This window comes from Gobio gobio (genome assembly GCF_949357685.1).
Source record: "Gobio gobio genome assembly, chromosome: 24".
Classification (NCBI taxonomy): Eukaryota; Metazoa; Chordata; class Actinopteri; order Cypriniformes; family Gobionidae; genus Gobio; species Gobio gobio.
Window position 1 is genome coordinate 611,201 of NC_137120.1, and position 15,838 is coordinate 627,038.

A 15,838-nucleotide genomic window follows, 5' to 3' on the forward strand; every position below is an offset into this window, starting at 1 on the left:
TTCTGTGTTAAACTGATGTGTGTCATTCGTTCCGAGAGTCCTGTTAAATGTATTTCAAATATCCTCATTTCTCTTCGTTTTGGCAGTTTGTTGTTATAGAGGGTTAGATTTTTAAAATGCTTAAGGTGCCCTCAACTCAACTTTTAATCTTCAGGTGTCTGTAAGTATGATTCTGAGCGTGTTGCAGGTCTGTGTTTTATTGGTTGTTGTCTCTCCACAGCATCATTTTGTAAACCTGTAGACCTATTAACTCTAGTGTGGAGTTTTTCTACAATATTCACTCGTCATGACAGTAAAACAGGGCATTCTAGTCAATCTCCTGCAGTATTTTTTTTGAAAAATATGTGTAAAATGTAAATTAACACCCTGTAAACAGTCAAATGTGATTAACACCCTGTCAGGCATAGGGGAAAAAATACCGTCATATACCGTGAAACCGATATAATTTAGAAAAATACCGTGATATACATTTTTGGTCATACCGCCCAGCACTAACACACACACACACACACACACACACACACATCAACACACACCATCATCATCATCAGGCACACACACACCATCATCATCAGGTATACACACACACACACACACATCAACACACACCATCATCATCAGGCATTCATGAGAAATTGAACGGGTGTTCCTAATAATCCTTTAGGTGAGTGTATGTTAGGTGTGTGTGTGTGTGTGTGTGTGTGTGTGTGAGACTCACTGGCGTCCTCCAGTGGCCGGCTCCAGCACGTATCGGTCGAAGTACAGCCGCACGAGTCTCTCTCTCTCATCAGGTCCGGGCAGCATAAAGTTCACGATCTCATCGATTCGGTCGTTTATGGCCCAGTCAAACTGCTCAGGCTGATTACTGGCCAACACCAGCATAAACCTGCACACACACACACACACACACACACACACACAAGATCATCAACCAGCGAGACACAGACGAGTGTGTGAGAGAGACAGACAGGTGTGTGTGAGAGACAGACGGGTGTGTGTGAGAGACAGACGGGTGTGTGAGAGACAGACGGGTGTGTGAGAGACAGACGGGTGTGTGAGAGACAGACGGGTGTGTGAGAGACAGACGGGTGTGTGTGTGAGACAGACGGGTGTGTGTGAGAGACAGACGGGTGTGTGAGAGACAGACGGGTGTGTGAGAGAGAGACGGGTGTCTGAGAGACAGACGGGTGTGTGAGAGAGAGACGGGTGTGTGTGTGAGAGACAGACGGGTGTGTGTGTGAGACAGACAGGTGTGTGTGAGAGAAAGACGGGTGTGTGAGAGAGACAGACAGGTGTGTGTGAGAGACAGACGGGTGTGTTTACTTGTTGCTCTGTTCTCCGGTGCGGTACAGGAATGCGTTTAGAGTTGCGCGCAGATCCTCGCTGATCTTCTCCTGGAACATAAACACATACACACACACACACACACACACACACACACACACACACACACACACGTGTGTGTCAGCTGATGCGTTGACACATGTAAACAGTGGATGAGAGTGAGACTCACAGTGGATCTCTTGCGCAGGAATGCATCGGCTTCATCCACAAACAGCAGCAGCCTGAGACAGACACACACACACACACACACACACACACACACACACACATTAGCATTGATATATTATATTATATTTGATTGTGTGTTATGGTCATAAACAGGCGTGATCCGCCTGTCTCACCCGCGGCGGCTGGTTCCGGCCCAGTCGAACACCTTGTGCATCGCCGTCACTCCGTCTCGCCCCATCGGTGCCACGTCTCCCCCCGTCATGATGGCGTAATCCATCCCAGAATGCATCGCCAGCTTCTGCTCGCAGCCAATCAGACGGCGTTAGACGCGCCGCCGGTCGCCGTGGCGACAGTATGAACATGCGTGTGCGTGTTACCTTGGCGAAGAGCGTCTTCCCCGTCCCCGGCGGGCCGTACATGAGGATGTTGCGGTACAGGCCGCGGTTCTGCCGCGTGTTCCGTGTGGCGATGGCGATGTCCCGCACGCGCTCCTCCAGGGCCGGCTGCAGACAGACAGGAGACAGACAGACAGGTTCCTCACCGCACACATGAGAGCGCTAACAGGAAGAGAGCGATGCGCTAACACTCACGCTGAGCACGACTCCCTCCAGCGCGTCCTGCGCTTTACTCTTCAGACGCTTCCCCATCTGAAACACACACACACACACACGCATCAGCACCGCCTCACCTCACTTCCTGTCTGCACAGGAAACCACACACTCCTGCCGTACCTTGATGGGGTGCTTGAGGGCTTCGGCCACCGTGATCCGAGACGTCTCGCGCACTAGCGAAGGCTTTCCCAGCCGCGCCTCGATGTAGCGTCCGGCCACAGCGGTGGCATTACGGGCGGAGTACACGCCCACCGCCAGCAGCGTCAGCCCCGCCACCTGCAGACAGACAGGTCAGAGAGACAGGTCAGAGAGACAGACAGTACACGCCCACCGCCAGCAGCGTCAGCCCCGCCACCTGCAGACAGACAGGTCAGAGAGACAGGTCAGAGAGACAGACAGTACACGCCCACCGCCAGCAGCGTCAGCCCCGCCACCTACAGCTGCGGAGAGACAGACAGGTCAGAGACACAGACAGGGCCAGCCCCGCCACCTACAGCAGCGGAGAGACAGACAGGTCAGAGAGACAGACAGGGCCAGCCCCGCCACCTACAGCAGCGGAGAGACAGACAGAATCAGCCCCGCCAACTACAGGAGCAGAGAGACAGACAGGTGCGTCAGAGAGACAGGTGGGTGAGTGTCAGAGAGACAGGTGGGTCAGAGAGACAGACGGCCGAGTGAGAGAGACAGACGGGGTCAGAGAGACAGACGGGTGTGTGTCAGAGAGACAGGTGTGTGTCAGAGAGACAGGTGGGTCAGAGAGACAGACGGCCGAGTGAGAGAGACAGACGGGGTCAGAGAGACAGACGGGTGTGTGTCAGAGAGACAGACGGGTGAGTGAGAGACAGGCGGGTGTGTCAGAGAGACAGGTGGGTGAGTGTCAGAGAGACAGGTGGGTCAGAGAGACAGACGGCAGAGTGAGAGAGACAGACGGGGTCAGAGAGACAGACGGGTGTGTGTCAGAGAGACAGGTGGGTCAGAGAGACAGACGGACGAGTGAGAGAGACAGACGGGGTCAGAGAGACAGACGGGTGTGTGTCAGAGAGACAGACGGGTGAGTGAGAGACAGGCGGGTGTGTCAGAGACAGATGAGGTCAGAGACAGACAGGTGTGTGAGAGAGACAGACAGGTGAGTGTCATAGACTACAGGAGCGGAGGAGTGTGAGACATGGAGAGAGCGGAGGAGTGTGAGACGGGGAGGAGTGTGAGACGCGGAGAGCAAAGGAGTGTGAGACGGGGAGGAGTGTGAGACATGGAGAGAGCGGAGGAGTGTGAGACGTGGAGGAGTGTGAGACATGGAGAGCAAAGGAGTGTGAGACGCGGAGAGCAAAGGAGTGTGAGACGGGGAGGAGTGTGAGACATGGAGAGAGCGGAGGAGTGTGAGACGTGGAGGAGTGTGAGACATGGAGAGAGCGGAGGAGTGTGAGACGGGGAGGAGTGTGAGACGCGGAGAGCAAAGGAGTGTGAGACGTGGAGAGAGCGGAGGAGTGTGAGACGGGGAGGAGTGTGAGACGCGGAGAGCAAAGGAGTGTGAGACGTGGAGAGAGCGGAGGAGTGTGAGACGGGGAGGAGTGTGAGACGTGGAGAGAGCGGAGAAGTGTGAGACGGGAGGAGTATGAGACGGGAGAAGTGTGAGACGGGAGGAGTATGAGACGGGAGAAGTGTGAGACGGGAGGAGTATGAGATGCAGAGGAGTGTGAGACGCGGAGAGCAGAGGAGTGTGAGACGCGGAGAGAGCGGAGAAGTGTGAGACGGGAGGAGTATGAGATGCAGAGGAGTGTGAGATTTCACTCCTGAAATTCTTCTGTCCACCCTCTCATCACTGGGCATCACAGGGCCTCCGCTCCACTGGTTTGAGTCTTATCTCGCAGGAAGGTCCTTCAAGGTTGCCTGGAGAGGAGAGGAATCCCAAGCACATCAACTGACCACGGGTGTTCCTCAGGGCTCAGTGCTTGGACCTCTCCTCTTCTCCATCTACACTACTTCATTAGGTCCCATCATACAGGCACATGGCTTCTCATATCACTGCTATGCTGATGACACTCAGCTCTACCTTTCATTCCAAACAGACGACCCCACAGTAGCTGCACGAATCTCCAGCTGTCTGTCTGACATCTCGGCATCGATGAGAGAACATCAGCTCAACCAGGCAAAGACTGAGTTCCTCATCTTTCCCGCCAGTCCCACTATACAACATGACTTCACCATCCAGCTAGGCTCATCCCTGATCTCCCCTTCAAAGTCAGTCAGAAGAAGTAGTGTGAGACGCGGAGAGAGTGTGAGACGTGGAGGAGTGTGAGACGCGGAGAGAGCGGGAGGAGTGTGAAACGCGGAGAGAGTGTGAGACGTGGAGGAGTGTGAGACGCGGAGAGAGCGGGAGGAGTGTGAGACGCGGAGAGAGCGGGAGGAGTGTGAAACGCGGAGAGAGCGGGAGGAGTGTGAGACGCGGAGAGAGTGTGAGACGTGGAGGAGTGTGAGACGCGGAGAGAGCGGGAGGAGTGTGAGACGCGGAGAGAGCGGGAGGAGTGTGAGACGCGGAGAGAGCGGGAGGAGTGTGAGACGCGGAGAGAGTGTGAGACGTGGAGGAGTGTGAGACGCGGAGAGAGCGGGAGGAGTGTGAGACGCGGAGAGAGCGGGAGGAGTGTGAGACGCGGAGAGAGCGGGAGGAGTGTGAGACGTGGAGGAGTGTGAGACGCGGAGAGAGCGGAGGAGTGTGAGACGCGGAGAGAGCGGGAGGAGTGTGAGACGTGGAGGAGTGTGAGACGCGGAGAGAGCGGGAGGAGTGTGAGACGCGGAGAGAGCGGAGGAGTGTGAGACGCGGAGAGAGCGGGAGGAGTGTGAGACGTGGAGGAGTGTGAGACGCGGAGAGAGCGGGAGGAGTGTGAGACGCGGAGGAGTGTGAGACGCGGAGAGAGCGGGAGGAGTGTGAGACGCGGAGAGAGCGGGAGGAGTGTGAGACGCGGAGGAGTGTGAGACGCGGAGAGAGCGGGAGGAGTGTGAGACGCGGAGGAGTGTGAGACGCGGAGAGAGCGGGAGGAGTGTGAGACGCGGAGAGAGCGGAGGAGTGTGAGACGCGGAGAGAGCGGGAGGAGTGTGAGACGTGGAGGAGTGTGAGACGCGGAGAGAGCGGGAGGAGTGTGAGACGCGGAGAGAGCGGGAGGAGTGTGAGACGCGGAGAGAGCGGGAGGAGTGTGAGACGCGGAGAGAGCGGAGGAGTGTGAAACGCGGAGAGAGCGGGAGGAGTGTGAGACGTGGAGGAGTGTGAGACGCGGAGAGAGCGGAGGAGTGTGAGACGCGGAGAGAGCGGGAGGAGTGTGTCACCTACAGCTCAACCAGGCAAAGACTGAGTTCCTCATCTTTCCCGCCAGTCCCACTATACAACATGACTTCACCATCCAGCTAGGCTCATCCCTGATCTCCCCTTCAAAGTCAGTCAGAAGAAGTAGTGTGAGACGCGGAGAGAGTGTGAGACGTGGAGGAGTGTGAGACGCGGAGAGAGCGGGAGGAGTGTGAGACGCGGAGAGAGTGTGAGACGTGGAGGAGTGTGAGACGCGGAGAGAGCGGGAGGAGTGTGAGACGCGGAGAGAGTGTGAGACGTGGAGGAGTGTGAGACGCGGAGAGAGCGGGAGGAGTGTGAGACGCGGAGAGAGTGTGAGACGTGGAGGAGTGTGAGACGCGGAGAGAGCGGGAGGAGTGTGAGACGCGGAGAGAGCGGGAGGAGTGTGAGACGCGGAGAAAGCGGGAGGAGTGTGAAACGCGGAGAGAGCGGGAGGAGTGTGAGACGTGGAGGAGAGTGAGACACGGAGAGAGCGGAGGAGTGTGAGACGCGGAGAGAGCGGGAGGAGTGTGAGACGCGGAGAGAGCGGGAGGAGTGTGAGACGCGGAGAGAGCGGGAGGAGTGTGAGACGCGGAGAGAGCGGGAGGAGTGTGAGACGTGAAGAGAGTGTGAGACAGGGAGGAGAGTGAGACGCGAAGAGAGTGTGAGACAGGGAGGAGAGTGAGACGCGAAGAGATTGTGAGACACGGAGGAGTGTGAGACGCGGAGGAGTGTGAGACGTGAAGAGAGTGTGAGACAGGGAGGAGAGTGAGACGCGAAGAGATTGTGAGACACGGAGGAGTGTGAGACGCGGAGGAGTGTGAGACGTGAAGAGAGAGTGAGACACGGAGGAGTGTGAGACGCGGAGAGAGCGGGAGGAGTGTGAGACGCGGAGAGAGTGTGAGACGTGGAGGAGTGTGAGACGCGGAGAGAGCGGGAGGAGTGTGAGACGCGGAGAGAGTGTGAGACGTGGAGGAGTGTGAGACGCGGAGAGAGCGGGAGGAGTGTGAGACGCGGAGAGAGCGGGAGGAGTGTGAGACGCGGAGAAAGCGGGAGGAGTGTGAAACGCGGAGAGAGCGGGAGGAGTGTGAGACGTGGAGGAGAGTGAGACACGGAGAGAGCGGAGGAGTGTGAGACGCGGAGAGAGCGGGAGGAGTGTGAGACGCGGAGAGAGCGGGAGGAGTGTGAGACGCGGAGAGAGCGGGAGGAGTGTGAGACGCGGAGAGAGCGGGAGGAGTGTGAGACGCGGAGAGAGCGGGAGGAGTGTGAGACGTGAAGAGAGTGTGAGACAGGGAGGAGAGTGAGACGCGAAGAGAGTGTGAGACAGGGAGGAGAGTGAGACGCGAAGAGATTGTGAGACACGGAGGAGTGTGAGACGCGGAGGAGTGTGAGACGTGAAGAGAGTGTGAGACAGGGAGGAGAGTGAGACGCGAAGAGATTGTGAGACACGGAGGAGTGTGAGACGCGGAGGAGTGTGAGACGTGAAGAGAGAGTGAGACACGGAGGAGTGTGAGACGCGGAGAGAACGGAGGAGTGGGAGACGCGGAGGAGTGTGAGACGCGGAGAGAGTGCGAGACGCGGAGGAGTGTGAGACGCGGAGAGAGCAGAGGAGTGTGAGACACGAAGAGATTGTGAGACACGGAGGAGTGTGTCCACCCTCTGTCCACCCAGGAGTGTGAGACGCGGAGAGAGTGTAAGACGCGGAGGAGTGTGAGACGCGGAGAGAGTGCGAGACGCGGAGGAGTGCGAGACGCGGAGAGAGCAGAGGAGTGTGAGACACGAAGAGATTGTGAGACACAGAGGAGTGTGTCCACCCTCTGTCCACCCAGGAGTGTGAGACGCGGAGAGAGTGTAAGACGCGGAGGAGTGTGAGACGCGAAGAGAGCGGAGGAGTGTGAGATGCGGAGAGAGTGTGAGACGCGGAGGTGTTTGAGACGCGGAGAGAGTGGAGGAGTGTGAGACGGGGAGGAGTGTGAAACGTGGAGGAGTGTGAGAGACGCGAAGAGAGTGTGAGACGCGGAGAGAGCGGAGGAGTGTGAGACGCGGAGAGAATGTGAGACGCGGAGGAGTGTGAGACGCGAAGAGAGAGGAGGAGTGTGAGACGGGGAGGAGTGTGAAACGCGGAGGAGTGTGAGAGACGCGGAGAGAGTGTGAGACGCGGAGAGAGAGGAGGAGTGTGAGACGCGGAGAGAGAGGAGGAGTGTGAGACGCGAAGAGATTGTGAGACATGGAGGAGTGTGAGACGCGGAGAGAGAGGAGTGTGAGACGCGGAGGAGTGTGAGACGCGGAGGAGTGTGAGACGCGGAGAGAGAGGAGTGTGAGACGCGAAGAGATTGTGAGACGCAGAGTGTGAGACGCGGAGAGAGTGTGAGACGCGGAGGAGTGTGAGACGCGGAGAGAGAGGAGGAGTGTGAGACGCGAAGAGATTGTGAGACATGGAGGAGTGTGAGACGAGGAGAGTGAGATGGGGAGGAGTGTGAGACGGGGAAGAGAGTGAGACGTGCTTACCGTAGCCGTGACTTTATCCCAGTCCGATACGAACGTGCGGAAACCTTCTCCGAATACAGCGCCCGCCGTCCTGAAGCGCACACACACACACACACACAGCGGTGAGGACGCCAGCGGTCATGTGACCCTTAGCACCTGCTCATTTGAATAAGTACCGTATGGACTCCAGCACGGTCTGCCTGTGCTCGGCCGCCTTCAGCCGGATCTGCTCGCGGATGATGTCAGCGTTCTCTCTCTCCACGCGGCCGCGAGCTTTAGACTCCGCCTCCACGCGCAGCATCTCGTTCTTGTGCCGCAGATCCATCTCGTGCTCGATGGTCGCCCTCCTCATGGCTTCCTGTTTCTGCACCGACTCTTCCTGTTTGCGCAGGTTCTCGTCGTTCAGGAGTTGCTGTGGAGGAACAGAACGCATCGTTAGAGTCACGCGTTTGATCAGGAGTGAGAGAGAATCTGCGGACACACACACACACACACACACACACACACACACACACACCTGTTGGCGGAGCTGGTCGTCGTAGCGCTGCCTCGCCAGTTTGTCCTGATACTGAGCTCTCTGTGGACGGAAACATCATCACCATCATCATCATCACCATCATCATCATCACCATCATCATCACCATCATCATCACCATCATCATCATCATGTGATCAGGGTCTCACCGCCTGATGCTGTTTGGTCTCCTCGTTGATAGTCTTCCGCCGCTCTTCACCCTGAACGCGGATGTGCTCACCCTTCAGCTGCTCCACGGCCGCCTCGTACTCCTGAACCACAACCACAACAACACACTCAAACAAACCAGCGGACGATAACTATAACTATATTAGTGTCCACACCAGCTGACGATAACTATGATGATAACTATATTAGTGTCCACACCAGCTGACGATAACTATAACTATATTAGTGTCCACACCAGCGGACGATAACTATAACTATATGAGTGTCCACACCAGCAGACGATAACTATAGCGATAACTATATTAGTGTCCACACCAGCTGACGATAACTATAACGATAACTATATTAGTGTCCACACCAGCTGACGATAACTATAACTATATTAGTGTTCACACCAGCTGACGATAACTATAACTATATTAGTGTCCACACTAGCGGACGATAACTATAACTATATTAGTGTTCACACCAGCTGACGATAACTATAACTATATTAGTGTCCACACTAGCGGACGATAACTATAACTATATTAGTGTTCACACCAGCTGACGATAACTATAACTATATTAGTGTCCACACCAGCTGACGATAACTATAACTATATTAGTGTCCACACCAGCTGACGATAACTATAACTATATTAGTGTTCACACCAGCTGACGATAACTATAACTATATTAGTGTCCACACCAGCGGACGATAACTATAGCGATAACTATATTAGTGTCCACACCAGCAGACGATAACTATAGCGATAACTATATTAGTGTCCACACTAGCGGACGATAACTATAACTATATTAGTGTTCACACCAGCTGACGATAACTATAACTATATTAGTGTTCACACCAGCTGACGATAACTATAACTATATTAGTGTTCACACCAGCTGACGATAACTATAACTATATTAGTGTCCACACCAGCTGACGATAACTATAACTATATTAGTGTTCACACCAGCTGACGATAACTATAACTATATTAGTGTCCACACCAGCGGACGATAACTATAGCGATAACTATATTAGTGTCCACACCAGCAGACGATAACTATAGCGATAACTATATTAGTGTCCACACTAGCGGACGATAACTATAACTATATGAGTGTCCACACCAGCAGACGATAACTATAGCGATAACTATATTAGTGTCCACACCAGCAGACGATAACTATAGCGATAACTATATTAGTGTCCACACTAGCGGACGATAACTATAACTATATTAGTGTTCACACCAGCTGACGATAACTATAACTATATTAGTGTCCACACTAGCGGACGATAACTATAACTATATTAGTGTTCACACCAGCTGACGATAACTACAACTATATTAGTGTTCACACCAGCTGACGATAACTATAACGATAACTATATTAGTGTCCACACTAGCGGACGATAACTATAACGATAACTATAACTATATTAGTGTTCACACCAGCTGACGATAACTATAACTAAATTAGTGTCTACACCAGCGGACGATAACTATAATGATAACTATGTTAGTGTCTACACCAGCGGACGATAACTATAACGATAACTATATTAGTGTCCACACCAGCGGACGATAACTATAACGATAACTATATTAGTGTCCACACCAGCGGACGATAACTATAACGATAACTATATTAGTGTCCACACTAGGGTTGGGAACCGAGAACCGGTTCTTATGCAGAACCGAAACTGATTTTTGAAAAATACCAGAACCGCGCGAAATTCCTAAGTTTCGGTTCCGAAAACGGTTCTGGTGCAATGTGTGTGCGAAGCGCTGGAAGCGTATCCTTTCATAGCGAGTGACAGCCAGTGTTGCCAACTCCGTGATTTTCCCGCTTTCCCGTTTTCCACTGTTGCCGCGGGCTGTGTTTCATGTCCGCGGGTTGAAACGATTGTGCAATTGTGCGGGTTTTGTTGTGAAAACCTGGCAACCCTGGCTCACCTCATCATGAATATTAATTACGTTGCCTGCCGCTTCCAGGAGGGCAACGCAGTTCAGCACTGAAAGCCCTCGCGCTACACATTTACGGTTTTGCGTCAGATATTTTCTCGTTGACCACCAGCATAGCGAAGAGAAAGTCACAAGTATGGATTCATTTCCAAAAAATGAATGATAATGAAGCAAAATGTAACACGTGAAAAGTTAATAACATGCAAAGGAGGCTGCACTAGCAATTTGACAAAACATTTGCTACAGCACAGAGTGCCACAGGGCTTATACCAGATTTATAGTGAAAGGCCTATATATATATATATATATTTGTCAACCGTTTAGTCACCATGGTTTAGGTAAGCGTTTAGGCACAATTACCTTTGTAATGCTGAATTGCAATTTATTATTTACAAGTTCACTGAATAACTGAATTACTATTAAATTAATATATAACTAATTAATAAATATAACTAATAAATATAATTTATAACTTGGTTTTATTCAGAGACAGAGAGATAAAATGTAATAAGACAATTTCAGAGGTGTTCATTTGAAAAAAAATGTGTTGCAAGAATGGCTTAATTAATACTGTAATATATGTACAGTACAGGACTTTTTTGACATTGCCAACCTGTAAATAAATTTTAGAGCAAGTAATAAACACAAAATGGATTGTTTGAGTTGCGAATTGTGCCTTTTTCCTTTACCACTATTTGTTTAATAATTTTAATGGAACCGGAATCGGAACCGGAATCGTTAGGCGGAACCGGAACCGGAACCGGAACCGGAAAATTTCTCACGATTCCCAACCCTAGTCCACACCAGCGGACGATAACTATAACGATAACTATATTAGTGTCCACACTAGCGGACGATAACTATAACTATATTAATGTCCACACCAGCGGACGATAATGATAACTATAACTATATTAGTGTCCACACCAGCTGACGATAACTATAACGATAACTATATTAGTGTCCACACCAGCTGACGATAACGATAACTATAACTATATTAGTGTCCACACCAGCTGACGATAACTATAACGATAACTATATTAGTGTCCACACCAGCTGACGATAACTATAACGATAACTATATTAGTGTCCACACCAGCTGACGATAACTATAACGATAACTATATTAATGTCCACACCAGCTGACGATAACTATAACGATAACTATATTAGTGTCCACACCAGCTGACGATAACGATAACTATAACTATATTAGTGTCCACACCAGCGGACGATAACGATAACTATAACTATATTAGTGTCCACACCAGCGGACGATAACGATAACTATAACTATATTAGTGTCCACACCAGCGGACGATAACGATAACTATAACTATATTAGTGTCCACACCAGCTGACTATAACTATAATGAACGCATCTAGTAAAGCAGGATGGATTCTGATTGGCTGTTGTTTTTACTGGCTCATTAGCTGAAAAAGCAGACGTCGCTATTCTCTTAGAGTAATTATTAAAACATGTTATAGCTATTGTTTTAGTCATCGTTATCATTATGGTTATGGTATATTCTGAGTTCTGTGCGTAACTAAAACCAAGCGTATCTTAAAAAGCAAACACTTGAACGTACACCAGCGTGACACAAACTGCCTAAAATGACAGAAACCGCCTTTGGGAAAAATGTATGTGAAGTGTAATTTGATGGTTTAGTTTGTCTCTCGTCACATTGGAATACACGGAGGGGGCGGGGCTTATGAGCTATACTGGGACCAGCCACCGGGGGGCGATCGGTCTGAAACATACCGTTATCATCTCTGATCGTAAAGCCACGTTTGTATTGTTGGTGGAAGGCTTGTTCGCAGCGGTGCAGACCGATCGCCGTATGATAACGAGTCCAGCGAGAGCACGCGACTCCTTATCGTTGCTGTCCGATGAAAACCACGCATGTCCATTTTGCCGATTTTTTGATTTTTCGACGGATTGAATGTCCAGGTTCATTTCCGTATACAGTATGCTTCACATATCTAAATGGCCAATGAAAAGTTGTGAAATCATGTCATCTGATTTTCACGTATATCCGTTTGGTGTCAAAGCTTTGACAACTGTTCTCAAGTTTATTATATATTCACAACTATTATTTATCGGTAAATGGTCTAGACGAAGTAATTGTCACCGAATATTTTTATTTATCTTTATATTTGTGAACCTGGCTGACAAAAGTACGACATTGAAGCTCTCCACAGTTTAGTTTTATTTAATAAACTGAGCGTATTCCTCTGTCAATATGAAACGCCACTTCTAATGAATGATCGGAAGAACGCGTATCGACCACCGTTACTGTAAAATATGCACGTATGTCCATTTAACTCAATTTTGGTCAAATGTGGATTATATCATTACACTGGCAAGAATATGGTTACATGTAAAGATGCCGCACCAAGTATGACAGCGCTACATTCAACTGCTTTTGAATTACGGTGTTTTTTTCACTTCCTGAAAAGTACGCGTTTTGGACATACGTGAGTTTCATCGGCAGCGACGATATGCTTTTGGTTCACTCATGCGGTTTTTTATCAAACGCTGATCGTCTGCGCAGCGCCGATGCATCTCGAACACACCACTGTGTGTGTGTGTGGGTTGCCAGGTTTTCACAACCAATTGACCTATCGTAAGCCCCTCCCCTCGAACGCAGATGAGCCAATAGCAGTTGAGTATCAGTTGCGCTGGGACCAGAACTCGGACATCTTTAGGTTTCAGCGTCATAGAGAAACACTGGAGAATCTGAAGCTCTCATCGGTTTGATGGTGTTTATGCTACAGAAATGCTCAAATGTCTTCCCTGAGGTCCTGTAGCACTGACTCCAGCGATCCTGAGAGGAGTTTCTGTTTGTCAAACTCTCGTTAAGTTACGATTAAAGTCCCTGCTAACATACAAACCATAATAACGAACTGTTCCCACGTCATGTGACACTGTAGGTCAAAAACACATTTCAGTGCCTCTCCATATTAAACTGGTCATATGTACATTAATGTAATGTTAGATATGTTTAAGGTCTACATTATCTCTTATTTTGATGGCCATTATAGTCTCCGGCAGTGAAAGGAAGAGCTCGAGTTGTTTTGCAGATACAAAGTTTACCAGTTATTAACTGCACCCCCGAAAAGTCATAAGCTCTGTGTGTGTGTGTGTGTGTGTTTACTGTGAGTTGTGTGTGTGTGTGTGTGTGTGTGTGTGTTTACTGTGAGTGGTGTGTGTGTGTGTGTTTACTGTGAGTTGTGTGTGTGTGTGTATATGTGTGTGTTTACTGTGAGTTGTGTGTGTGTGTGTGTGTGTGTGTGTGTGTGTGTTTACTGTGAGTTGTGTGTGTGTTGTGTAATTTGCTGTGTGTGTTAATGGTAATGCCACGGAGAGAGAGAGTTTGTGAATGAGACGTTAATGCGCACTTCTTATGTTTGTTCAGCGGTTACGATGATTTTTTTGGAGTGAATAACGATGTAATAAACTTGATAAACCATCAGTAGTTTGTCCATCATTCAGACGGGATATTCGCTACAATCTGTCCAAACACATCTCGGGATAGGGTTTGCACACAGACAGCTGTCACTGTAAGATATAGCAACTCTGTTTGTTTGTCCGAGTTAGCAACAGTAACTAAGGGGGGCGGGGCTTACCGATAGGTCAATTGCTACTCAAAACAAGCCCAATGGCATTTCAGGGGGGCTTCCCTGGTAAAAATCACATTTGGGGGTAAAATATGTGTTTTTTTGTCATGGTTGCCTAATAAAGTTCTCTGAACTAGCTCTAGCACTGCCTTGGTGGAAAATGGGTATGAGTGAACTACAAAACGCGCATTTGTGTAACCGTTTGTGACGTCACGCGCATCAGTAATAGGCGTGTAGTGTCTCTTTAACGCGCGGCCGTCGCCACCTACTGGCCGACGGCAGAATACAGCGCTGGAGCGGGTCTGGAGCTGGTCTGAGGCGGGTCTGAGGCGGTTCTGAGGCGGGTTACCTTCATCTTGCTCTGATGCTCCATCTGGACGGTTTGCTCCTGCATCCGCGCGAGGTCCAGCGCCTCTTTGGCATGATCTGGGGTCACAGGGGTCAAACCTCATTAACAACATCACTGTCATTACAGCCTTCGTCTAGTGTGACCTTTGACCTAATGTCCTTCATACGCTCATGACATCCCAACACTGCCGTTATGATGAATGGATGAATGAATGAGTGAGTGCGGCGGCGCGGCGCGTCGGGAGCGCGCTCGGTTCTGGTACTCACGGGATCGGTCCAGATCTTTGGCCGCCTGCGCCGCGCGCTCCAGCCCCGTCGGGTCGAAGTTGCTCCATTTGTCCTTGGGTTTATCCCCCGAACCGGAGCCGGAGCCGGAGCCGCCGGGAGGAGGGGGGGGAGCGGGCGGAACCGGGCCCTCCGGCGGGCCGCCACTCTGACCTTTATTGAGCCCGAACAGCCACGACATGATCCGCTGACAGACACTGAACCACCGGCCACCGACAGACTTCCACCGCACGAGTGTCACGCCGCGCTCTGCGCATGCGCTCTGGTCCGCACGCGCTGCCGCTCTGCGCTGATTGGCCGACGCGCGCGTCCTTCCAGAAGGTCAGAGAGGAAGCCACGCCTACCTCGTGGCGTACGGCGGCCGACAGAGATTGCGTCAGTTCTCATCCTCACGCGTTTCATAACAGAGTCTGACAGATCTTCTCTAGTATTCCTCAATAAACATAAACAGATGCTCGATCATAACAATAAACACTGCATTACAGGAGAGCATGAATAATAACAATAATGTCAGTGTAATAAATAGTCATATTTTCATAGATAACTGCATTTTTGTATTGAGTTTCTATGCAGTATGTTTAAGTAAGACATTTAGACACTGATCAGGCAGAACATTATGACCTGATATTGTGTTGGGCGAGGCCTGAGGCATAAAGCCAGGTTATGTTTTTTGTACAGTATTTCAATTGAAAAAGTACAGGACACATACTTGGGGGTCAAAGTGTTTTATTGATTTTCACGTTGTTTAATAAAAGAAAGATAAAGTGAGTGCATTCTTACAGTCTTTGGTTTTATTGGCCTTTCCTCTGGCCTGAGAAGAGTCAAATCAGCTGGAAAAATTTACATTTCTTCACTTTTAAGTAATTATTTCTGTACAAATATTTCTCTTTTTTATATGAAGTATAGGCCCTACTGATTTCATAATAAATGTTTATGTTATGCTCATATTCCCTCTTCCACTGGAAATAGCCACACCTGCTCTTCTCCACGTTGA

At 50.3% G+C, this 15,838-nt stretch overlaps 1 protein-coding gene across 1 annotated transcript in view; it reads right to left on the reverse strand.

Moving 5' to 3' along the window:
* atad3 (ATPase family AAA domain containing 3) overlaps positions 1-15,132 on the reverse strand; it is a 25,417-nt gene extending 10,285 nt beyond the window's left edge. Inside the window, exons 1-13 of the mRNA XM_079808440.1 lie at positions 14,827-15,132; positions 14,561-14,637; positions 8,608-8,709; positions 8,441-8,500; positions 8,100-8,335; positions 7,945-8,014; positions 2,244-2,399; positions 2,103-2,159; positions 1,890-2,015; positions 1,686-1,810; positions 1,514-1,565; positions 1,324-1,394; positions 719-886 (exon numbers count right to left, since the gene is read on the reverse strand). Of these exons, the coding sequence (XP_079664566.1) occupies positions 719-886; positions 1,324-1,394; positions 1,514-1,565; positions 1,686-1,810; positions 1,890-2,015; positions 2,103-2,159; positions 2,244-2,399; positions 7,945-8,014; positions 8,100-8,335; positions 8,441-8,500; positions 8,608-8,709; positions 14,561-14,637; positions 14,827-15,025 (1,499 nt within the window). The 5' untranslated portion in view covers positions 15,026-15,132. The remainder of the gene's footprint in view (positions 1-718; positions 887-1,323; positions 1,395-1,513; positions 1,566-1,685; positions 1,811-1,889; positions 2,016-2,102; positions 2,160-2,243; positions 2,400-7,944; positions 8,015-8,099; positions 8,336-8,440; positions 8,501-8,607; positions 8,710-14,560; positions 14,638-14,826) is intronic.
* Between the last annotated feature and the right edge of the window lie 706 nt (positions 15,133-15,838).